Source organism: Cetorhinus maximus, chromosome 21 (assembly GCF_964194155.1).
Source record: "Cetorhinus maximus chromosome 21, sCetMax3.hap1.1, whole genome shotgun sequence".
Classification (NCBI taxonomy): Eukaryota; Metazoa; Chordata; class Chondrichthyes; order Lamniformes; family Cetorhinidae; genus Cetorhinus; species Cetorhinus maximus.
The window spans coordinates 66,761,909-66,787,728 of NC_135899.1; the positions used below are offsets into that span (position 1 = coordinate 66,761,909).

At 42.9% G+C, this 25,820-nt stretch overlaps 1 protein-coding gene across 4 annotated transcripts in view; it reads right to left on the reverse strand.

Moving 5' to 3' along the window:
* LOC144695953 (protein argonaute-3) overlaps nucleotides 1–25,820 on the reverse strand; it is a 163,748-nt gene that overhangs the window by 75,014 nt on the left and 62,914 nt on the right. For all 4 annotated transcript variants that reach the window (XM_078567064.1, XM_078567063.1, XM_078567066.1 and 1 more), the window contains one exon: nucleotides 5,213–5,333. In XM_078567064.1, the coding sequence (XP_078423190.1) occupies nucleotides 5,213–5,333 (121 nt within the window). The remainder of the gene's footprint in view (nucleotides 1–5,212; nucleotides 5,334–25,820) is intronic.

Consider the following 25,820-nt stretch of genomic DNA (forward strand, 5'->3'; position numbering starts at 1 on the left):
TTCACCAATGGAAAATTGATGAAAAATATCAGAGACTGAATGGTATAATTGGTTTTGTGTAATGACCTCTCACCTCTTGAGACCTGAGCTCTAATACAGTCCAAACAATGGTAGGAAAGGCACAACAATCTACTTTGGTGGCTGCAAGGGTTTCCATGTGAAAATGGCTTTGAGAAATCTTATTCCATTTCAGGTCAACAGCATAAAAACTGCAACAATTATAATAAAATGCAAATTTTCTCTGCCCACAATTTTCTGGTTTGTCAGTGGATTGATTTGGTGGCGGAGCCTGGGCACACTATTACGAATGCAAGACGCAATAAGATGACGATGCTTTTAAATGTTTCTCTTAATTTAAGGTAAAACAGAATGCCCTAGAACGGGGGGTGGTGAAAATCATGCCAAGCTCTGCCCGGAAACAGGTTCATGTGATTTGGCTGCCATGGGCACAGAGACCTAGGTTGAAATTCATGGAAATCCAAGAGTCAGTTTTCACACCTTGACACAAAAGAAGGGCAGCTGGTCTTGCTGAATACAGACTCTTAGTCTCAGTCAGACCCAGAGGCCCTGGAGAGAAAGAGTACGGGTGTGTGAAGCAGAGAAGCTATAGCTGCAAGAGCCAGATGCTGGTAAGAGTTGGTTTTCTGTTTGGAAAGACGATGGACAGAGGCGGGTCTTTTGGAGATTTAAGAGCCAAGGAATGTGAAAGTGGATCTTGCAGTTGGAAGCCAATTAGAATATACTCAGAAGATTGAGTGAAAGAACTTTCAAAAGGGCACTGGAAGACTCACTCTGGCTTGGCAGGGAGAAGGGAGTCTTCCAAAATGCTGGGAGTGACTTGGACTTGAATCTACAAGGCTACATATCTTCTGAGAGCATGGCATTACGTATAAATGGGTTGTAAAGTATCTTGTTTGTGTGTTAATCTGGTTAATGGCACAGTACCTATTCTATAGTTTAGTGTATTAGTTGCCTACTGAGTAATGTTTAGTTTATGTTGATTTTAGTAGTTTGTTACAGTAAAAGTTTTAAACTCAAAATCTCATTGTGCGATGATTTCCTCAGTCGCTGGAAAACTCTCACTGCATTTAAAAAGCCATTGGTCTCTATGGGGATGGTAACAATGCAAAGGCACATGGGGTGCGCAGAGGACTGTAAAGTGTGGCACACATAGCTGCAGTGGTGGGGTGAGGTGGGGTTGATAGAGAAAAAGAAGTGAGTGGTAAGGGGATCCCAACAGTAAAGTTACCCTGGCTGGTGGATGGGGTGGGGGTGGGGGGGGTGTGTGGCATGGGAAGCATGGAATGGGAATGGGATGGGGTGGCATGGGAAGGGTGGAATGAGACATGGTGATGGCATAAGAAGGGATGGGATAAGGGATAGGATGGGGATGGCATGGGAGGAATGGGAGAGAGGCGATGGCATGGGAGGGTGGAATGGTGTGGAAGGGAGGGGATGAGAGTGGGGTGAATGAGTTGAGGAATTGTATACCAATTTAATTGCAAATGTTTTGTGGGTCTCTGTTAGTGTTTATTAGGAGTCTTTGTACTGTAGGAAATACCATTTTGGTGCAGTAGGGGTGCTCTGCTTTGTTGGGGCCAAAAACACATTGCTGGGACAGAATTGACATAGCTTACCTTGTAACTGGCTGTGCTATACTTGACCTGGGAAAACTTTCCCATTTTGAGCATCAACAACCCTCAGTTTGAAAAGCACAAAATTCACATAAATAAAACAACGGTCAGGGGAAGGGGAAAGGTGCAAAAGAGTACCAAACCTCACATCAAAACAACCAGTGATAAGTCTGTGCTGAACACCAAGGAAAAAAAATCAAATGCTTTCAACGGCAGTGAGGACCTATATTACATACGTTACCCAGTGTATAATTTTGCTAGATAACGGATAATAGCATTTTTTAAAAAAAAAATTAATTTTGTGCAATTTTAACTCTTGCAGTTAGGCTTCCCCGTGCACATTTAGATTCTAAAAAATCTTTGGATGGCAAGATGCTGGAAGTGCTAGCTGATAATGATGCAATGTGAAGGGAATGGTATCTAGTACCTGAGTGAACAGGTCAATCATCTGTGTACCTCCTTAACCAATCAGATTGAAGATTGTGAAATGAAGAGCGTGAGAAGGAAGTGTAAATTAGACTGGGTCAATGTATTTCTTTCTCATACTTAATTTGGCAAAGAGAAAGAGGGAAGAAGAAAAAAAGAAAATTTTACTTTTACATTTATAAAACATTCAGTAACAATTAAAACACGAGGGCCTGAGACTCTAGACTTGTGACAGTTAATTTTCATGCCAGTGGGTTTATTGGTAATAATTAACACTGAGTACATTGTTAAAATCCCTGACAGCTAATCCAAGCTCAAGTAAATATGCATGGACCGTAAATGGCTCTAAAACAGTAATAAAATGTCCCAAAGTACTTCACGGGAGCATTAGAAAACAAATATGACACAGAATTGCCTAAGAAAACATTAGTTCAAACATGACCACCAAAAGCTGGGTTAGAAAGGTTTTAAGGAGTGTCTGAAAAGAGGAAGGCCGGGTAGAAGGTGGAGGGATGTAGGGAGGGCATTCCAGAGCTTAGGGCCTAGGTAATTGAAGGCGCAAACGATTAAAAACAGGGATGCTCCAGAGGTCAAAATTAGACAGATATTGCGGAAGTTGTGGGGCTGGAGGAGATTACAGAGAGGGTGGGAAAGGCAGTGTGGAGTAGTGAGGTCAGGGAAGGACTAGAAACAAGGATGAGAATTTAAAAATCATGACGTAGGTCAGCGAGCACAGGGGCGATAGGGGAACAGGACTTGGTGAGAGTTAAGACACGAGCATCAGGGTTTTGGGTAATCTCAAGTTTATGGATAGAAGAATGTAGGGGATCAAGCACAAATGCATTGGAATAGTCAAGTCTAGTGTTAACAAAGGAATGAATGTAAGGAATGAATGAGGGTTTCAGCAGTAGATGAGCTGAGACAGGGGTGAAGTTGGGCCATGTTAGAGGTGAAAAGAGGCAGTCTTAGTGATGGTGTGAATATGAGGTCAGAAGTTCATCTCAGGGTCAATTATGACACCAATGTTGTGAATGGACTGGTTTAGTCTCTGACTGTTGCCAGAGAGAGGGATGGAGTTAGTGGCTAGGGAACAGAATTTGGATTGGGTACTGAAAACAATGGTTTCAGTCTTCCCAATATTTAATTGGAGAAAATTTCTGTTCATCCAGTACTGGGGGATGTCGAAAAAGCAGACTGATAATTTAGCAACAGTGGAGGAGTTGAGAGAGGTGGTGATGAGGTATCTGAAAACTAACGCCTCACTTTCAGATCATGATCGCTGAGGGCAGCATGTAGATGAGACACAGGAGAACCAAATAATGGACCAAAGCTTTTCTCCCTACACATATTTTTTGAAATTTAATTTCAGGATTTACATCCGTTTTATCTATCAATATTTTGATTACATGAAGTTTACAGAAGTACATTGATACCCATGTTCCCACAAAGCTGTGTGCATACATACCAAACTTAAAAGGTACCACATGCAGGCCTTGTTCGGTGATAAATAACATATGTGCGTGGTCACACATTTTTAAAAAAGGGACCGTGCACTGAAAAAAGACAATTTTAAATGGAACATTGACAAATAAAGTAAAATTTCTGTTTTGATTAAGATTGCACTGAAAGCAATGAGAGTTTAAAAGATAGGCATAGTTCTTACACCCGTCAGTGAAGATGGGCAGAGGTAATGTTTTCACCCGTTTGTTAGTCTGTTTGTCTGCAAGCAATATATCTCAAAAACTAACGGACAGATTTCAATGAAACTTGGTACACAAGATAGGCTATGGCCCAAGGAAAAACAGATTAGTTTTTGGCAAAGATGCAATCTGGGTCCTGGAATGTTTTAAAGGATCTATCCGTTAACATTGGGAGATAGGGCGATCTGATTTTTTTCCAGAATGTTGTAGGTTTTTTTTTAAAAGAAAGCTGTTGATTGTTTTAGAATGTTGTGGATTGCCTCAGCTGCTGTGGTGGAATCTGTCACAGCTGTCAAAATGTAAGCAGAGTGTTCAGAGCAGAGTGTTGCACGTGGATTAGCCTGAAGTCTCCTCAGTGAGACAGAAGCTCTTAATAAGATTTATTTTTTCAGCTTTGCAGTTACAGAACATCAACTAGGCATCAACATCAACTAAAGGAAGAGCTGCATAATTGTGATAGTGTTGATTCAGCACAGCGTAGGGGAGAAACACACTCTGCCATCTTCATTTGTTGTTGCTCTATAATATCCTCCTAAGAAGTGGTTTGAAGAGGAGAGAAAGTTGTTAAACAAGGTCTTAAGAATGAGCCTAGCATTTTTCCATTTAGGTGGACCCTGAACATCACCAATTCATTGCCCCATACACTTTTCTGACACTTTTGTTGTGGAGGGTTGCCATTCTGCTACTGGTGGGAGGGCAGATTTGACCTCTGATAGACCACCACAAAAAGTGTGCAAGTTTTCATAAGGGGCCCTCCTCTCTGGTGAGTGGACAAACAGGCATGGTCCTTGTGATCTCTTTGACTGCTGTCCAGAATGGCTGAGTGTGAGGCATGATCAGAATATCTGTAGTAGAGTGCCATTCTGGGTGCAAATCCCAGAACAACAATCTCGTATGAAGAAGTAGAATTTGCAAGGGTCAAGTATGCACAATGTATAATCTTGAGTTGACAATTTTAAATATGAGATGAATTGACGATCACGCACGATGAAATCAAATTTGAAGATGCAACTCAATGTAGAATAATTTACTAGAATTAATGACTGAAAAAGGGGCACCATTTGTTTAGCAACCATACTGATATCTTGATAAGTTGACCATCAAACTAGAGTTCTATAATATATCTTTTGAATGAATAAATTTGGCTACTCGTGAAACAGTGAGAAACTGAAAAAACCATAAACAAAAATTGATAATGTTGTGGTTGGAGTCTTAAATGCTTATAAAGCAGACTCACAAGGCATCAAAGCCCTTTGGAAACCTCTACTCTCAATGTTTACCTTTATACATGCATTCCTCCTCTGACACAATCAAAACCGCCAGTTAAAATAAGTACATTAATTGACCATGCCTGTTACCTGCTGCATACAAACTGCATTCGACTTAATAAGTCCATTGTATACAGGCTGAACAAGCAATGCATTTCTTTAAATAAACTTGAACAGCTCTTACTCCAGTGGTGCTGACGGGAATGGGATCTGCAGTGTAGAGACTCCTTTTCCCATCATAGACAGGTCTTCTTTCTCCAAATATCTGAACTTTAAAATGCTGAACCATAGAGTCGACCACTTCCCTACAATAATACAGAACAACTAGTGAGAAATGGAAAAATATACTAGAAGCAAAAAAGAATCAAATCTCAACATGCTATTTATTAACAATACAAGGTAGAGTATCACTTTCCAGTTTTTGACCCTTATCTCTCCTCACCTGAAAGGAGCAACTTATACTGTCACTTAAGGTAATGAGTCTCTGGCATTTCCCTCCAAATGACTATAGTTCATGACAACATGGATAATGAGTATTAGTGGCACTATTGAAGCCCAGCGTGGTTTTAGAACTAGAAGATCTACAACTGGCATAATCTTCTCAGTCCAGCAGCTGCAAGAGAAATGCCAAGACCACTATATATTGCCTTCACTGATCTCACAAAAGCAATTGACAATGAGAGCTGCTGGGGAAAATTGGATGTCCTCCAAAGTTGCTCAGTGTGATTTTACCCATCATGTTTTCATGGAAAGAGGTCAGCTATGAAAGGCAACATCTGAATCCTCCGAGGTTGCACACTGGCACCAACACTCTTTGACATGTTCTTCTTTGTTGCTGTCATATGCCTTCACTTCACCTACAGAGAATGTCTGCCTACACAACAGTGCTGATGGAAAGCTTATCAGACTTGTCTGCCTGAGATGCGAGACAAAAGTGCACCAATTCCTCAGAGTTGCTCTATGCCGATGAAACCACCCTAGCATTCCACAAAGAGGAACACCCTCAGCAGCAAATGGACAGGCTCTCTCTTGCCTGTAAGGCGTTTAGTTTGATCAGCAACATCAGGAGTGCTAATGTCATGGCGCAGGATATTGCCATACTGCCTTCTATCAGCTTTGACAATGCAATGGAGATTGTTGATAGCTTCACATATGTAGGCTCTGGAATCCCAGCAATCTGTCACTTAATGCTGAGATCAACACATGTATTGCAAAAGCTGCAGCTTTCAAGTCCAAGCTGAGTAAGAGATTGTGGAACAGCAGCAATCTGGACTGAGAACACCACACTGCGAGTCTACCAAGCCTGCATTCTCAGCACACTCATCTACAATGGTAAGATCTGGACAACATATGCCAGGCAGGAGAAAAGGCTGAACAGTTCCCACCTTCGCTGAAGCACCCTTGGCATCTTTTGGAGGACAAGGTCACCAACTCAGAGGTCCTGGAATGTGCTATATCCACCAGCATACACTCATTGTTAAGCCAATGCGCCTGTGCTGGCTTGACAATGCTCATTGGATGGATGACAGCCCTATACCCAAGGGCCTTCTGTACGGTGAACTGGCCATGACCTGCTGGCTATCCATTCCTCTGATTATAAGGACACCTACAAGTGACACTGGCAACTATGAGCCAGTTGCCAACTGCTATGAGCTCTGGAGGCTGGCTGTTTGGAGGGGCACTGGGAGAGATAGCCAGAAATGGAAAGCTCAGCTGGTTGAGCAGAGAGCCCAGAGAAAACAGAGGCCAGCAAATCCTCAACCTTCACCGTCTACCATCTTGGCAGAGGTTGGCATGCCTGAGACACCAGGCGATGTTTAACACAGAATTGACCACCATGGGGCAAACCATTGCCTCACGAGATGGACAGCTTCCAAGGTTGATGCCTAATGAGAAGGAGCATCTTCTAACTGGGTTCCGCTTTTCTTTCACCTGGCACCCATAGGTGCACTTCTACGAGGTGATAATCACTCCTAATTAATTGCTTACCATTCCAGAGCCCTCAAGACCACCCTAGTTGAAAATAGCTAACTCAACACTGACCACACATCAAACTTGGGACCTTCCCAGTATGTGGGGCTTATTATTTTGTACTATGTACCAGGTGGGTGTGAAAAGAGCATATTGTTTCATGATCTTCTGCAGAGGTTAGTCCATGCAGTGTCTAAAGGATAAGCTTCTTCATGACCACTGCCCTGCTTGGGAACACCACACGCAGATACAATCTATTACCCAACTGACTAATCTTCCTTTAATAAAATGGGGGTTTGTTCCAACACAGTTATGTCATCTGACTGTTAATGGATAAAATTCTTTCATTTCATTTATAAGCTGTCAAAGCAGAAACTTTGAGCCATTCCATCAGCTGAACCTCTATGGGTTACTTTACAACACGACGTCTCCCTCCATCCATATCATCAGATTCTGTTTCTCATAAATCTGACAGGACTGATTGATACTCATGGCTAGAAAGCCTGTTTCAACTTTTTGTCAGCCAGCAGAAGGCTGGCAGAATTGCTGCGCATTCTTCAACTCTAATCTTCTGAATGACCCTCAAGATGAAAGGAAACAAAGTATGTTCAGTACTTCTTGTTCCAGGGAATAAACAAGCTGTCAAAAGTCAGTCAACTTGCTTCACCCCTCTCTATCTCTGTGACCTCCTCCAGCCCTACAGACCACAGATCTCTCCACTGCTCTAAATCCAGTTCCTTATATATTCCTGATTTCACCTTGCACTCATCAGGACAGGTCACAAGATTACAAACAGTAAAGGGAACAACAATTTATACAGCATGAGAAGAGAGTGCTGACTGTTGGCAAGCAGACTCTGATTGGTAGAGGCATTGCCATAGAACATGCAGCAGGGAACAGTTACTGCCAAACTTTTGTTCAAATTCAAACCAGGCAGGTCGACTCTGATTGGTCAAGCCATTACTATGGGGAACAAACCCGGGAATGGCTGTCCCCCAAGCTTTAGTTTAGTTGAAAAGGGTGCAATTCATGTACATACTCCTTCTGTCTGCAAAGGGTAGGACCGTGTGTGTGAATATATGTGGCTTCCAGCATGTGTAATGACCCACACTGCAAGCCCGACAGATAATCTTAAATTTGTTTTCAGTGTAATTCTTAGCACAATCAGGATTGTTTAGCAAGCATTGTCCAATCCTGGAATCACATCTAAGGCTGGACACTACGGGCGGAATCGTCCCAGATTTGCACCAAGTGCAGTAGCGGGCAGGTAAAATGATGTTTTACCCGACGGCCGCATTGGCGGGTTTTCATGCTACATCGTCCTAAACCTGCAGCATTCCTGGGAAACATGCCGTTTCCACTGCAGGCGGGCTCTCATTCGTCTGCTACACCATCACCTTGCCGCTTCATCATGCCAGGCACCACATTTTAAGTGCAGCCGCGCTCAGTACTTCCAGCCCAGAACTGCAGCAAAGAAGGCCCGAAAGGCAAGAAGAATGAAGCCCTTGAGCCTCTTTTGGATGCTGTGGAGGCCTGCTGTGATGTCCTCTACCCCCGCTCTGGCTGCAGAGGGACAGTTACATTACCACTCCGGCTTGGTAGGCGATGGCAGTGGTGATCAGTGCCAATGCTGCACAGAATTCAATGCAGATCTCAACTGTGCAGCCAGGGTATGGCAACCATCTCATCACTCTAAACTCTCACACTCAAGCCCATCACACATTCACTGGCATCTCTCTCACTGCCAGCTCAAGGGACATCACCACCCATTCTCTCACACACACCCTCATGTCCATCTGGCCTCATCTCCTCTGGAGATTGCCTCCTCAGCCCTCACCATCTTGACACCACTTGGCACAGATCAACACGTGCCCCCACACACACCCTGGGATACCCTCCTTCCCCGATACAGCTCTCATCCTGCAGCTTCTTCCTTTGCCAGAGGCAACTTCTCCCTCTTCCCCAAGCAAGGCCTTGCCCTGCAGTCATTGAAAAGCCACCCATATATGGCTGATCTGGCAGATATAGACCTACCCGTGAGCCCCCCTGAAAGTGATGTGGTGCTGTGAAGCCTGCTGCTGACGACTGAGTGCTAACCGAAGCAAGGTAGGCAAACACACCTTGAAGTCCCAAGCGAAGTGCAGCCCGCCAAGTGCACGCCTTGTATATGCTGTTGTGAAACACATTGGTGTGTTTTCCTGCTAATGTGGGCGGACGATCCAGCAAAAGAAGGTGGGGCGGGGTGGTGGTGGTGGTGTGTCATGAGTCCACTGGGCTGACCTTATAATATGATGTATTACAATGAAGTTCCCGATGTCCGATGGCGGGAAACGTGGCCTACCATTGGCAGGTGGAGCGGACAATCGCAAACTGGTTTCACAATGTCATGAAACCGATTTTTGGCCTTCTCACCATATTGTCCGCTGACACCACCAAACATGGAAAATCCTGGCCTATGTTTTGAGTTTTGCAAGCATGGGCTGGTTGGGTACAGTCAGTACTTTGCTCGTTGCGAACAATCGAAGGTACGTGTTGTTTGACATGATCCACCAGTTGTTGAGGCATACGGCCAACATACCTGGCATCACACCAGCACTAAAATTCACATACCACATTACTCATTTGTGCAATAGGCAGAATATTTTTTCAGCTTGATGGTAGCATCCTGTTAGTGGAGAATACCACTCATGTTGCTGCTACATAGTAAGAGTGTGAAACGGCTAGCTTCGCATGTTGCTTAAATCTTTGAGACACCTTACCCTTCCAGGGTAATCTGAGGTAGACTGGGCACTTTTCAGGACTGAAATAGCTTGGCAATTAACTGTTTCCTGCTGCATTCTTCCTGGCAACACCTCTACTAATCACTTGCTAACCAATCAACACTCTCTTCTCGTGCAGTATAAATTGCTGTTCCCTTTTACTGTTGGTAATCTTGAGATGTGTCCTGATGAGTACAAGATGAAAAGCTTAGGCAATTTCTCTTTTTTTGTCCGCAATACTCAAGTTCTGTATACCAAATGACTATTTGTATCCCTGATTTTTCTTTGTTCCTCTACTAGTGAATATGCCTTCGACTGCTTAGACTCTAAATTCTGGAATTTCCGAAAACTCTTCACCTCTCTCCTCCTTTATTCCTGCTGTTCTGCTACATTGCCATGAGGCCTAATCTCTTGGTAATACCACTTGCTATATGGGCACTCTTGTGGTCCCTCATGGGGTTAGACTTTGTACAACCTCAGAATGTCCATGACATTACAAGCCCCAGCAAGATATAAGGCAGCTATCCAAGGTTCTGACTCCACCAATGCCAATTCAATGTAACAAGGCATAGGGGTTGCGATTAGTCTCTCATTTGCTTATATTCTTTATAGTAATGCCGTTGTCTGTACAGACACAGAAGTTTACAGCAAAGAGGGAGGCCATTTGGGCAATCATGTTTGTGCTCAATTTTTGATAGAGTATTCCAAAACTAATCCCATGACCCTGGTCTATTCCCATAACCATGCTTATTTCATCTTCCCTTAGAAGATGCAGTGGTCTATGCCTCAGACATTCTTTGTGGCAGAGGGATCCAAGATCCAATAAATTGCTATGCAAAGAACTACCTTCTTACTTTACCGGTGTTGTCAACAACTATTTTTAAATTGATAATTGTTACCAACTCCTCAACCATTACCAATTCCCCCACCAGAGAAAGTAGTCGTCTTTCCCTATTCATTCTATCAAAACCCTTAATTTAAATCTCTTAGTCTTCTCTGCTCCAATGGAAGAATCCCAATATCTTGATAAGTAAGCAGTACCTGCTAACAGATTGGTTGTGAAAAGAGTGCAATGTGAATTGTGCAAGTCAGAAATTTGGAGAGAGTGGGACTTTGGTATAAAGGGGGAAGGTGGTGCTGCTTTTTGCCTGATGGTTGCAGGGTGGCATAGACTAGGACCTGAATAATGAAAGGTATGTGACTTTTAGGAAGGATAGGAAATTGGGAAAAAGTAGAGGAGTGGTTCTGTTAATTATAGGCGACATTAGCACAATAGAGAGGGATGACTTAAGTTCTGGAAACCAGGATATAGAATGGGTTGGGTAGAGATGAGGAATGAGAAAGGAAAGAAGTCACTTATGGGAGTGTTGCACAGGCCCCTAACAGTAATCACACAGTAGGACGGGGTATCAAAGAAGAAATAGTGGGAGCTTGTCAGAAAGGTACTGTGGTTATCATGGGGGATTTTAATCTACCTATAGACTGGAACAACAGATGGGAAAAGGTAGTGTAAGTGACAAATTCATTGAATGTTTTTGGGATAATTTCTTAGATCAGCACGTTCTGGAGCCCACCAGGAAGCAGTCTATACTAAAGCTGGTAATGTGCAATGAGATGGGATAAATTAATGACCTCAGAGTGAAGGCATCCCTAGGTAGCAGTGATCATAATATGATTGAATTTTACATTCAGTTTGAGGGAGAGAAGCATAGGCCTAAGACTAGTATTTTAAACTTAAATAAGGGCAATGATGAGGACATGAAAGCAGAGCTAGCGAAAGTGAATTGGCAATTTAGGTTGAGGGATAGGTCAATAGAGATGCAGTGATGAATATTTAAAGGGATATTTCAGAATACACAGAAAAGATACATTCCAACAAGAGAGAAAAATTCCAAGGGGAGGACCCACCATCTGTGACTAACTAAAAAAGTTAAAGACAGCATCAAACTTAAAGGAAAAGCATATAATTGTGCAAAGGTGGGTGGCAGGTCAGAAGATTGGACAGAATATAAAAAACAGCTAGGAATGACCAAAAGATTAATAAGGAGGGAAAAATTAGAGTACAGAGAAAGCTAGCTAGAAATGTAAAGATAGATATTAAGAGTTTCTATAGCTATTTAAAAAGGATAAGAGTTAACAAAGTGAGCTTTGGTCATATAGAAAATGAGTCTGTGGAGTTAATAATGGACAATAAAGAGATGGCAGAAGAATTGAACAGGTATTTTGCATCAGTCTTCGCTATAGAGGATACAAGTAACATCCCAGAAATGGCTGTAAGTCAGGAATTGGAAGGGACGGAGGAACTCAGGAGAATTACAATCACCAGGGAAGTGGTACTTGTCAACCTGTAGTTCCAACAATTTGCTAAGTCCCCGGGTCCTGATGGGTTTCATCCTAGGTTCTCAAAAGAAGTGGCTAGTGATATAGTTGATGTGTTGGTTTTAATTTTCCAAAATTCAATAGATTCGGGGAAGGTTCCATTAGTTTGAAAAATAGCTAACACAACTCTATTCAAAAAAGGAAGATGACAGAAAGCAGGCAACTATAGGCTAGTCAGCTTAACATCTGTCATAGGGGAAATATTAGAAGCTGTTATTAAAGACGTTATGACAAGGCACTTGGATAAGTTCAAGGTTATCAGGCAGTCTCATTATAGTTTTGTGAAAGGGAAATCCTGTTTAACCAATTTTTTGGAGAATTTTGAAGAATTAACATGTGGATAAAGGGGATCCGGTGGATGTACTGTACTTAGATTTTCTGAAGGTATTTGATAAGGTGCCTCAACAAAGGTTTTGTGGAAAATAAAAGCTCATGGTGTAGGGGGTAACATATTGTACGGATAGAAGATTGGCTAGCTAACAGGAAACAGAGAGTAGGCATGAATGGGTCATTTTCATGGCAGGATGTGATGAGTGGTGTACCACAGGGATCTGTGCTGGGGCCTCAACTCTTAATAATTGATATAAATGATTTGGATGAAAGGGCCGATGGTATGGTTGCTAAATTTGCTGATGACACAAAAATAGGTAGAAAAGTAAGTTGTGAAGAGGACATAAGGAGGTTACAAAAGGATATAGATAGGTTAGATGAGTGGGCAAAGATCTGGCAAATGGAGTATAATGTGGGCAAATGTGAGGTTGTCCATTTTGGCAGGACAAATAAAAAAAAGCATATCATCTAAATGGTGAGAGATTGCAGAGCTCTGAGATGCAGAAGGATCTGGGTATCCTACTGCATGAATCGCAAAAGGTTAGTATGCAAATATAGCAGGTAATTAGGAAAGCTAATAGAATGTTATCATTTATTGCGAGGGGAATTGAATACAAAAATAGGGAGGTTATGCTTCAGTTATACAGGGCATTGGTGAGACCACATCTGGAGTACTGTGTACAGTATTGTTCTCCTTATTTAAGGAAAGATGTAAATGCATGGGAAGCAGTTTAGAGAAGGTTTACTAGATTAATACCTGGAATGGGCAGGTTGTCTTATGAGCAAGGGTAGGACAGGCTAGGCTTGTGTCTGCTGGAGTTAAGAGTTAGAGGCGACTTGATTGAAACATAAGATCCTGAGGGGACTTGACAGGATGGATGTGGGAAGGATGTTTCCACTTGTGGGAGAATCTAGAACTAGGGGCCACTGTTTAAAAATAAGTGGTTGTCCATTTAAGGCAGAGATAATTTTTTTTCTCTCAGAGGGTTGATACACTTTGGAATTCTCTTCCTCAAAAGATGGTTGAGGCAGAATCTTTGAATATCTTTAAGGCAGAAATAGATAAATTATTGATAAACAAGGAGGTGAAAGGTTATCAGGGGTAGGGCAGGCTCGAGGGACCGAGTGGCTTGCTTCTGCTCCTAATTGGTATATTTGTCTGTCCAATGCTTGTATTGGCTCATGTAAGCTCGAGGCAAAATGCATTTAAAAGTTTTGTTCAATGTTTAGAGTGTAGAAAAAGAAAATAACTTGCAAAGTAAAAGTAGATTCAAATAATACAAATAATATAGACCGTATGCTGTATGTGGGGGAGCTTGTGGACAATGAGATTGTCCCACGGGAACACATCTGCATTCAATGTCTGCTTTTCAAATCTCCCCAGCTCAGAGCTATTGGGCAGAATTTTGCCCTTGGTGGGCGTGCAGGCCCTACCGGCTCAGCGGTGGGCGGACAGCCAACCCCCGCCACCAAAACTGGGCCCACCGCCATTTTGAGTGGGCAGGCCAATTAAGGCCCACCCAGCGGCCTGCCCGACAGGAAGCGCTATGCGCTTCCTGGGTGGGGGGGAATCCCCAGCTGTCAAAGTTGCGCGAAAGAGCGCACTGCTCCCTGAGACAAAGTGCTGTCTCGAGGAATTACTGACAGTGTACAAAAGTTAAAAAATAGAGAAATAAAAATATTATTAACATGTCCCCCTCATGTGACAATGTCACACGAGATGGGACATGTTAATAAATATCACATTACATTTATTTAGGTTTTTAAAAAAGGAACATGAAACCTCATCCCGCCAGTGGGTGAGGTTTCATGTATTATCAGAAGCCCGCTGGGGCTCCTGGCCTGCCCGCCAGTCTTAAGGTTGGACAGGCCGGGTCTTTAACAATCTTAATTAGCCTGTCAATGGCCTTAATTGGCCATTGACAGGTCGGCGGGCGGACAACCGATTTCGCTGTCCGCCCGCCTTCCTGAAAATTTAAAGGGACCGGGATGACACAAGGGGTTCCTCCTGACGTCATCCCGCGTCATTTTCCCGTCGGCTAGCGGGCCCGGCCCCCAAATCGCCGACGGGAAAATCCTGGCCATTGAGTTAAAGTGCAAGGTGGAGACGCTGTGACGCAAAAGGCAGCGGAGCAGTATGTGGGTAGTTTGCTCTAGACTTTGGTGATACCTCACAGATGCAGGTTCAGAATGTGATTGGTATGACCAAGCAAACTATGCAAACTAAGGGAACCTGATGAGATAGTGAATAAGGAGCTGTTGAAAATGATTCTATCCAACAGGTACAATGCATTTGCTACCCTTGAGGATAAGGATAAAGACTGGCTGAGGGACAACCAAAACTTGAACCATAGCACCTTAGAGCTGGTGGTTGCCCGAAGAGGGAAGGAGGAGGGGGAAGCATAATGCAGTAGTTGTAGGAGATTCAATAATTAGGGGAACAGAAAGCATTCTTTGTGGACAGGATCAAGAAGCCTAACATGATATGTTGTCTTTACGATGCCAGGGTGAGGGCATCTCGAACTAGCTTGAAAGGATATTGGAGAGCGAGGTGGAGGATTTGATTGTTGTGATCCATATTGTGAACAACAACACAGGGAAGAGTTTGTAAAAGGTTCTGTTTGGAGAGAACCAACAACTCGGAGCTAAATTAAAAAAACAATACTTCAAGGGCTATGGTGTTCTCTCTAAGCTACCTGGTTATGCCCAAAAGTTTCCACAAAAGCCATGCCACTTTAAGTTACCATGTGCACACAGCAGCACAAAAAAATTTAAAAGCTTTATGCATTTAAGGGAATTGACCATGCACTAGAAGAAAAATTAGTGGGTACGTTGATTATAATCTCAGGATCATTAACTGAGCCACATGCAAACTGGCACAGGGATAAACAGATTAAGGCAGTGAACATGTGGCTAAAGGAGTGGTATGGGAAAGAGGGGCTCCATTTCATGGAACATTGGTAGAAGTACTAGGGCAGGAAGGAACAGTGCCTTTGGGATGGGCTCCACTTGAATAGGGCTAGGACCAGGGTCAAAGTGGAAAGGATAAATAGGGCAGTGCCAGTCAAAAGTACTTTAAAGTAAGTAAGCAGTAGAAACTTGGAAGGGTTGGTGGGGGAAGAGATGGAGCGGTGTGCAGGGTAGGTCACAGCTCAAGGGCTCAGGTGGAAAAGGTAATTCAAAAATGAAAAGGGGAGAAAAATCGAGTAACAGTCAAAAATGGTGCTTTAGGCACTACTGGTAAAAGGAAACCAAAGATATAAAGTCATTAAACCAGGGAGAGAAATAAGAAATGTGAGAGTAAAACATTAAAGTGCAGATGTACAGGTTATGGTGCACAGACCAAATATGAGTTCTTTATAGAAACAAGCAGAGCATAAGGAACAAATTGAATGAATTGCAGGTGCAAATTCAACTCAGAGGGCAGGCTATGAAAGTCATTACTAAGGCATGTTTGCAAGACAATCAGCGCTGAGAACTAAATATCTATTACTTCAGAGCTGCTTCCAGCAGAGGTAATTGGTCTAGAAGGGGAGCAGTAGCCTGAGTGATTGAGTATGAAATAACTTCAATGACAAGAATGGAGACAAGAGTGGATATAATGAGAGTAAGTAGCCAATAGAGACTTTAAGGGTAGAATTAAGGAATAAAAAATAATTTAAGTCTGGGAGTTGTGAACAGGCCCACCAAAGCAGCTATGAAGTGGTAGATTATATAGAGTCAACAAAGGGGGCATGCTGTATTTGAGTTAACAACTAGTAATGAGACAGATTTAATTAATAGCCTAACAACATATGAACATTTATCTAATAGCAATCATAATATGATTGAATTCAATGTAGTGTTTGAAAGCAGGGAATGGAAAAGAGCTAAGATTCTAGATTTCAGAAAGTTGACTTCAGTGGGATGGTGACAGAGACTCCACTGCAAAATGGGCAAATCCATTAATTGGTAAAACGATATAAACTAAGTAGGAAGTGCTCACAAAGAATTTAATGCAATAAAGAACCAGTTAATATCCATAAGGGACAAACTTTGCTTGCTCAAAAAGAAATGGGCAACCGGGGGTAAGAGACAACATCAAACTAAAAGTAAACAAAAAATGCAAAGAACAGCAAAGAGTGACAAAATTAGCTAGTAGGAGTATGAAAAGAAACTTGCAAGGGATATAAAAATCAATACAAAAGGGTGATTATGAGCAATGCAGGCTCCCTGAAATAAAGACAGAAAATGTTGGTAAAACTCAACAGGTCTGACAACATCTGTGGAGAGAGTGGGCTCCTTAAAAATTGATAAAGTATTTACAGTTGAGGATTTGATCAACATGCTGGTCATCCTAAGGAAACTAATACTGAATCAGGGCCAGGCACTCACCGAAGTGAACATCAGCAAAATAACAGTAATGGAAGAAAATAATGGCACTAGGAGTGGCAAATCCCCAAAACCAGATGGTTTCCATCCCAGATTTAAGGGAAGTAGGTGAGAACATTAAAGCTGGCCTAACTATAATCTAAAGTTTTCTTGATTTGGGAATCATTCCTTAAGGTTGGAAAATTGCACATCTCACTTCATTGTTTTGAAGAAAGTGAGAAAGGGAAACCAGGGAATTGCAGACCAGTTAGATGAACATCTTCTGTCAGGAAATTACTGGAGTCTATAATTAAGGATTGAGTGGCTGAACACCTGTGGTTCAGTTCATAGCACCCTCGCCTTTGAATCAGAGGGTTGTGGGTTCGTGTCCCACTCCCGGAAACCAAGAACTGTGATTGTACTCGAAGGAGTTGCAATCTGTGACTGTTGATAACTCGAAAGAGTTTGAACATTTTCAGCTGCCCAGGAATAGCCAGCATGGATTTGTAAAGAGTAGGTCATGTTTAATGAACTTGATTGAAGTTTTTGAAGAGGTGACTAAAGTAGTAGACAGGGAAATGTCTACGGATGTTATTTATAAAGCAAAAAGCATTTGATCAAGTTCCTTATAAGGGACTGATAGCTAAAATTGAAACTCATAGAATTGAAGGCAAATCATTGAACTGGTTAGGAAATTGGCTGATGAGCGTGAGACTAGTGATGTCCTGCAAGGACCTGTGTTAGGGCCTCAACTATTCACTTTATTCATTAATGACATAGAAATTAGGATAGGAAGTCACATTTTCAAGTTTACCAATGGCACAAAGAAATGTAGCAATGCAAGCAATGTAGATGGAAGCATAACATCAAAGAAAAGTGATAGATTAAGTGCATGGGTAAAAGTGTAGCAAATGGATTTCTATGTAAGCAAATGTGAGGTCACCAATCTAGAAAGCCAATCTTTGGAACTAGAAAGAACTAGGTATATAAATGGTGAAAAGCTAGAAACAGTGGAGTTCCAAAGAGACTTGGGGGTCCAGGTACATGAATCATTAAAATGTTATGAACAGATCCAGAAAATAATTAAATTGGCCAATGAAATTCTGGCCTTTTAATGGAGAACTAGAATTCAAGGGAGTAGAGATCATGTTTCAGTTATACAAAGCTCTAGTTCAATCATACCTGAGAGCAGTTCTGGGCACAACAACTAAGAAAGGATATATTGGCCTTAGAGGGAACACAGTGTGGATTTACCAGAATGATACCTGGACTCCAAGGTTAAATTATAAGGACAGATTACATAAACCAGGGTTGTATTCTCTCGAATTTAGGTGGTTATGGGGTGATTTGAATGAAGTTTGAAGATATTAAGGGAAACAGATTAGATAAAGATAAATATTCTGTAGGTTGGGAATCTATGACGAAGAGGCATAGTCTTAAAATTAGAGCCAAACCTTTCTACAGTGAAATTAGGGAGCAGTTCCACACACAAAGGGTGATAGACATTTGGAATTCTCGACCACAAACGGAAATTGCTACTAGATCGATAGTTTTAAATTTAAAACTAAGATTGAAAGATGTTCGTTAATCAAAGGCATTAAGGGATCTGGCGCAAAGGTGGGTATATAGAGTTAGGTCGCAGATTAACCATGATCTCATTGAATGGTGGAACAGGCTCAAGGAACTAAATGGCATGACTCTTCAACCAATCAGAAGAATCCTCACTCAGCCACAAAGTCTAAACCAGGAAGTATAAATTAGAATATTTAATTCATTGTAAACTTATGGACAGAAAGCATATGAGAGGCAAAGAAATATGGGATTAAGAGAGGTGAGAGGCAAAAAGAAACTTAAAACAAAATTGTATAAAATCTCCAACAATAATTAAATACTGAAAGAATGCATTTCCACACTTTAAAAAATTAAGTTTTCAGTGCCAGTGAGGTAGTTTGGCAGTAAGTTTTCTCATGCTGTTAAACATTCACTTACACTTGAATGTACCAGCCCCAACCTTTTGGCATGTTTAGTGGGTTACTAGGGGGCAAGTACAGCAACATCAGACCCTTCCACAGATTAGGTATTGCATAGCTTGTGGAGGAGCAGGGTAAATTGGGCAGCGACTACTCGATTTCCGCACTCTGATGAATACCACCCAGAAACCCTGATACACTCTGATGCATCAGAGCATGACCAATTCCTCTGAAGGCAGGAATCCCCTGCTCCAGAAACACAATTTTCCAACAATGAGTGCAAATGTGCTCTCTCTGTATAAATTGATGGTCCATGATTACTCATGTAACACAGTCCATGAATTTCATATGCTGCCATACATCTGACTAATAAGTATGGACTCCCATTAGAACCAGAAATCGGTCAGAAATCAAATTTCACTAACTTGTTTTACACAGGTGCTACATTAGATTACTACACAAAGCTGGGTGGGAAGGTGAGCTGTGAGGAGGATGCAGAGATGCTTCAGTGTGATTTGGACAAGCTGAGTGAGTGGGCAAATGCATGGCAGATGCAGTATATTGTGGATAAATGTGAGGTTATTCACTTTTGTAGCAAAAGCAAGAAAGTAGATTATCTGAATGGATATAAATTGAGAGTGGGGAATGTGCAACGAGACCTGGGTGTCCTCGTACACCAGTCGCTAAAGGTAAGCATACAGCTGCAGCAGGCGGTTAAGGCGGCAAAAGGTATGTTGGCCTTCACAGCGTGAGGATTCGAGTACAGGAGCAGGCATGTCTTGCTGCAATTATACAGGGCTTTGGTGAGACCACACCTGGAATATTGTGTGCAGTTTTGGTCTCCTTATCTGAGGAAGGATGTTCTTGCTATAGAGGGAGTGCAGCAAAGGTTTACCAGACTGATTCCTGGGATGGCAGGACTGACATATAAGGAGAGATTGAGTCGGTTAGGATTACATTTGCTAGAGTTCAAAAGAATGAGGGGGGTCTCACAGAAACTTATAAAATTCTAACAGGACTAGACAGGGTAGATGCAGGAAGGATATTCCCGATGGTCGGGGAGTCCAGAACCAGGGGTCACAGTCTGAGGATACGGGGTAGACCATTTAGGACTGAGATGAGGAGAAATTTATTCACCCAGAGAGTGGTGAGCCTGTGGAATTTGCTACCACAGAGAGTAGTTGAGGCCAAAACATTGTACGTTTTCAAGAAGGAGTTAGATATAGCTCTTGGGGCGAAAGGGGTCAAAAGATATGGGGGAGAAAGCGGGGGCAGGCTATTGAGTTGGATGATCAGCCATGATCATAATGAATGACGGAGCAGGCTCAAAGGGTCGAATGGCTTACTCCTGCTCCTATTTTCTATGTTCCTATTACAAGAAGAAAAATAATTCCAATAGCACCTCAAAGTTCATCACCCTCTGAGGCTGAAACACAACTGAGGCTAAATCTCCAGCGTGCACACGAACAGGGGAGAGAGCTCATCCTGAGTGAGACACAGCCAGAGTGAGTTTGGGTATTGGGAATTCGGTGCACAGCGGGGAATTCGGTGCACAGCGGGGAATTCGGTGCACAGCGGGGAATTCGGTGCACAGCGGGGAATTCGGTGCACAGCGGGGAATTCGGTGCACAGCGGGGAATTCGGTGCACAGGGGAAGAGGTGCTCTTTGCATTTTTCCTTGCTATCCAACTTCTTAAATATTCAAAGCGTGGTCTTGCCCTGCTGCAGCAAGGTAAAGGAATGACTGTTGAGTAGTGGGTAAGGTCGGGTGAGTATTTACGACTCTCATCACCTGTAGTTTAAGGTCTTTTTGTGGTTTATAGTTTGTATATTCTATAGTAACGAGGATCAGGAAAGAAAAGCCCTAGAGTAATTCATTTAAAAGGTTTAATTTAAAGGGATAAGTCATGGCAGGAGAGCTCAAAGCCGTGGTGTGCTCCTCGTGCTCCATGTGGGAAGCCGGGGACATTTCCAGTGCCCGGGACCATCACGTATGCAGGAAGTGTGTCCAGCTGCAACTCCTGGAAGCTCGGGTTTCAGAGCTGGAACAGTGGCTGTGGACACTGTGGTGCATCCGCAAGTCTGAGAGCATCGCGGACTGCACGTTTAGAGAGGTGGTCACACCACAGCTGAAGGGACTTAAGGGAATGGGTGACCACCAGGCAGTCCAAGAGAAACAGGCAGGTAGTTCGGGAGTCCCCTGGGGTCCCGCTCGCAAATCGGTATTCCATTTTGCAGGCTTATGAGGGTGCTGGTTCCTCCAGGGAGTGCAGACAGAACCAAGCTTCTGGCACCACAAGCAGCCTGTCTCTACAGGAGGGGAGGGAGGAAGAGCAATAGGGGATTCTATAGTCAGGGGGACAGATAGGTGCTACTGTGGCCGTCAACGCGACTCCAGGATGGTGTGTTCCCTCCCTGATGCCAGGGTCCGGGATGTCACTGAACAGTTGCAGGGCATCCTCAAGGGGGAGGGTGATAAAGCAGAGGTCATGGTACATGTTGGTACCAATGACATAGGTAGAAAAGGGATAAGGTCTTGCATCAAGACTTCAGGGAGTTAGGCAGTAGAGTAAAAAGCAAGACCTCTCGGGTTGTAATCTCTGGAATGCTCCCAGTGCCACGTGCTAGCAAGCTCAGAAATAGGAGAATAGGGCAGATGAATATGTGGCTTAAGAGTTGGTGAAGGAGGGAGGGTTTTAGATTCCTGGATCACTGGGACCGTTTCTGGGGAAGGTGGGACCCGTACAAGCGGGACGGTCTACATCTGAACCAGATCGGGACTAACATCCTTGTGGGCGGGTTTGCTAGTGCTGTTGGGAGGAGTTTAAACTAATTCGGCAGGGGGAGGGGACAGAGAATGTTAACAGAATAGGGACACATCATAATACAGTAAAACAATCAAGTCAGAGAGAGTACAGCTGCATTAAGTTTCAAGGGAGTAAGGCAAGGCTGGATGGCCTCTACTTTAATGCCAGGAGTATTACAGGTAAAACAGATAAGTTGAGGATTGACAGGTGGAATTGTGATATAGTAGCCATCACTGAGACATGGTTAAGGGAGGGGCAGGATTGGCAGCTCAACATTCCAGGATATAGAATCATCAGGCGAGACAGGGGAGGGGGTAAAAGAGGAGGAGGCATTGCATTATTAGTTTAGGAGTCAGTTACTGCAGTAAGGAGAGATGATATCTTAGAGGGGGCATCGAATGAAGCTTTGTGGGTAGAGCTTAGGAATAAAAAAGGGGCAGCCATATTATTAGGTGTTTATTATAGACTCCCAGATAGTCAGCGGGAAATTGAGAAGCAAACATGTTCACAATTTGTGGAGGTGTGTAAAAACAATAACAATAGAGTAATTATATTAGGTGATTTCAACTTTCCCAACATTAATTGGGATAGACATAGTGTTAAGGGCTTGGATGGAATGGATTTCTTGAAATGTGTACAGGAGAATTTTTAGGTCAATATGTAGAAGGTCCAACAAGGGAAAGCGCAGTGCTGGACCTAATTCTGGGGAATGAAGCCTGACATGTGGTTGAGGTGGTAGTGTGGGAGCATTTTAGTGATAGCGACCACAACATGGTACAGTTTCAGCTTGTTATGGACAAAGAAATTGACAAGTTGCAAAAAATTGTTTTGGATTGGGGGAAGAGAGGATTTTAGTAAAATAAGGCAGGATCTGGCCAAGGTAGACTGGGAACAGCTACTTGTGGGGAAATCTACAGAGGAGCAGTGGGGGGGGGCGTTCAAAAAGGAAAAGGGGAGGGTACAGGCTCAACATGTTCCCTCCAGGGTGATAGGAAGGAGTAACAAGCCCAGAGAATCATGGATGACCAGAGATTTTCAGGTTACGATGAGAAGGAAAAGAGAGGCTTTTAGCAGGTACAAGGGAAGCAAATCAGCAGAGGCATGAGTGGAGAACAGAAAGTGCAGGGTGGAGCTTAAGAAAGCAATTAGGAGAGCAAAGAGGGGATATGAGAAAGCTCTGGCTAGTAAAAGTAGGGAAAATCCCAAGATATTCTATCAATGGGAAGAGGATAACCTGGGAAGGAGTAGGGCCCATAAGGGACCAAGGGGGCAATCTATGGGTGGAGCCAGAGGACATTGCTAGAGTGTTGAATGAATACCACATCCGTCTTCACCCAAGAGAATGAGGATGAAGGTATGGAACTCAGGGAGAGAGACTGCGAGGTTCTTAAGAAAATTGATATAGAGAGTGACAAGGTATAGGGAGGTGTTGGCAGGCTTAAAAGTGGGCAAATCTCCAGGTCCGGATGATCTGTGACCCAGGCTGCTGAGGGAGGCAAGGGAGGAGATCGCAGGGGCTCTGACCCAAATTTTTAATTACTCTCTGGCCACGGGGGAGGTGCCAGAGGACTGGAGAACAGCTAATGTGGTTCCGCTATTTAAGAAGGATTGTAGCGATAAGCCAGGGAACTACAGGCCAGTGGTAGGGAAACTATTGGAGAAAGCTCTGAAGGAGAGAATCTATCTACACTTGGAGAGGCAAGGTTTGATCAGGGATAGTCAGCATGGCTTTGTCAGGGAGGTCATGCCTAACAAATTTGAAAGAGTTTATTTGAGGAGGTGACCAGGTGTGTAGGTGAGGGTAGTGCAGTTTATATGGATTTCAGCAAAGCCTTTGACAAGGTCCCACATGAGAGACTTATAAAGAAGGCAAATGCACATGGGGTACAGGGTAATTTGATAAGGTGGATTCAAAATTGGCTTAGTTGTAGGAGACAGAGGGTGATGACAGAAGGATGCTTTAGTGACTGGAAGCCAGTATCCAGTGGTGTACTACAGGGATCTGTGCTGGGTCCCCTATTATTTGTCATTTATATAAACGACATAGATGACTGTGGGAGGTAGGGTTAGTAAGTTTGCGGATGACACAAAGATTGGCCGGGTGGTTAACAGTGAGGTTGAGTGTCTTGGGCTACAGGAAGATATAGATGGGATGGTCAAATGGGCAGATAAGTGGCAGATGGAATTTAACCCTGAAAAGTGTGAGGAGTAATCTGGAAGGAGTAATTTGACAAGGAAGTATTCAATGAACGGCATGACACTAGGAAGTTCTGAGGAACAAAGGGGCCTTGGCGTGTGTGTCCATAGATCTCTGAAGGCGGAGGGGCATGTTAGTGGAGTGGTGAAAAAGGCATATGGGACACTTGCCTTTATCAATCGAGGCATAGATTACAAAAGTAGGGAGGTCATGTTGGAGTTGTATAAAACCTTGGTGAGGCCACAGCTGGAGTACTGTGTGCAGTTCTGGTCGCCACATTACTGGAAGGATGTGATTGCACTGGAGGGGGTGCAGAGGAGATTCACCAGGATGTTGCCTGGGATGAAACATTTAAGTTATGAAGAGAGGTTGGATAGGCTTGGGTTGTTTTCGTTGGAGCAGAGAAGACTGAGGGGCGATCTGATCGAGCTGTACAAGGTTATGAGGGGCATGGACAGGGTGGATAGGGAGCAGCTGTTCCCCTTAGTTGAAGGGTCAGTCACAAAGGGGCATAAGTTCAAGGTGAGGGGCAGGATGTTCAGGGGGGATGTGAGGAAAAACTTTTTTACCCAGAGAGTGGTGACGGTCTGGAATGCACTGCCTGGGAGGGTGGTGGAGGCATGTTGCCTCACATCCTTTAAAAAGTACATGCATGAGCACTTGGCACATCATAACATTCAAGGCTATGGGCCAAGCGCTGGTAAATGGGACTAGGTAGCTAGGTCAGGTGTTTCTCACGTGTTGGTGCAGACTCGATGGGCCGAAGGGCCTCTTCTGCACTCTGTGATTCTGTGAATTCATAACAAGGTTTATTTTTGAATTACAAACATGGTAATTCATTAGCAAAGGCTACAGAAGTTGGCAGCAGGTTTTGAATAAGTCATACTTTCATTAAAATCTATTTTAGAGGATGACACCAAATCCCAACATTAATCAGCAAAATCCTACTGGTTAAACCTCCACTGGAATACAATTCATATTGTGGAAGTTCACAGAAGTCTGAAGAACACTTCAAAATTTAACGTGCCCCCCCAAGAGAGAAATTATATTGTAGGCACCACCTCAGTCATTTGACTTGCACATAGTGCACAGAGAGCCCCGAGTTCCTGCAATGGCAATGACATTTACTATCAGCTTATAATAAATATATCCCTCAAACTTGAAGCCACATTCAGCAATAACCCTTGCAAGTGGACTTTAGACACAAGCTGTTAGTATCTACCCAACTGTTAGCACAGCAAGCTCCTGAAACTGAAAGTGACTATGAATTTCACAATGCACGTATTATAAAAAATAATAAACACCTTAAAATGATTTAATGCTGCAGCCTAGTTTTAGGATCCACATGACCATTATATAATTGTTCAAATAATTCAAAATGTCATCTAGGATTCCCAGAGATTAGTGTCACATCACTCTCACCAATCCATTGGCCTCTAAATTGCATGTGTCTTTACATTAATTTAATTATCTAAGAGCTGATTTATAGTGTACTGAATTATGTGACACTATTACTAACACTGCATACTGAAACACTGATTTGGAAAGACTATTCCACTCCCATTAAAACTATTTTTTTTTAAAACTAAACTTTCCAGAATTGTGATCTTAATTCTCAAAACTTTCTTCTCCAAACCAAATAGAAGTCCCATTTCCAACTCCAATATAGTTCCAGTTTAAATTGATGCATGCCAAGACAGTAGTTGGAATTGGAACTGAAATATTTCATTATACAGCAAATATTCTAAATGCTGGCTGCTTTCAGGTCACATTAAATCCATTCCTTCAATAATAAAACATGCCACTAAGTGCTATTTTTTCAATGGCTGAAATGAGGTAACAGCTTAAGGTACCAGTTATGTTTTCGAAGTGGAAGCAACATTTTGGACTTGCTCTGAAACTTAAATCATTCTGCAACATGGACCTTTTGGAACAGTTGGAGCATGCAGAACAATTAATTACCATTTAAATATCAGTGGTAGTGCAGTAGATCTGGGTACTCTAGTACAATGCATCATAGATTGGTAGG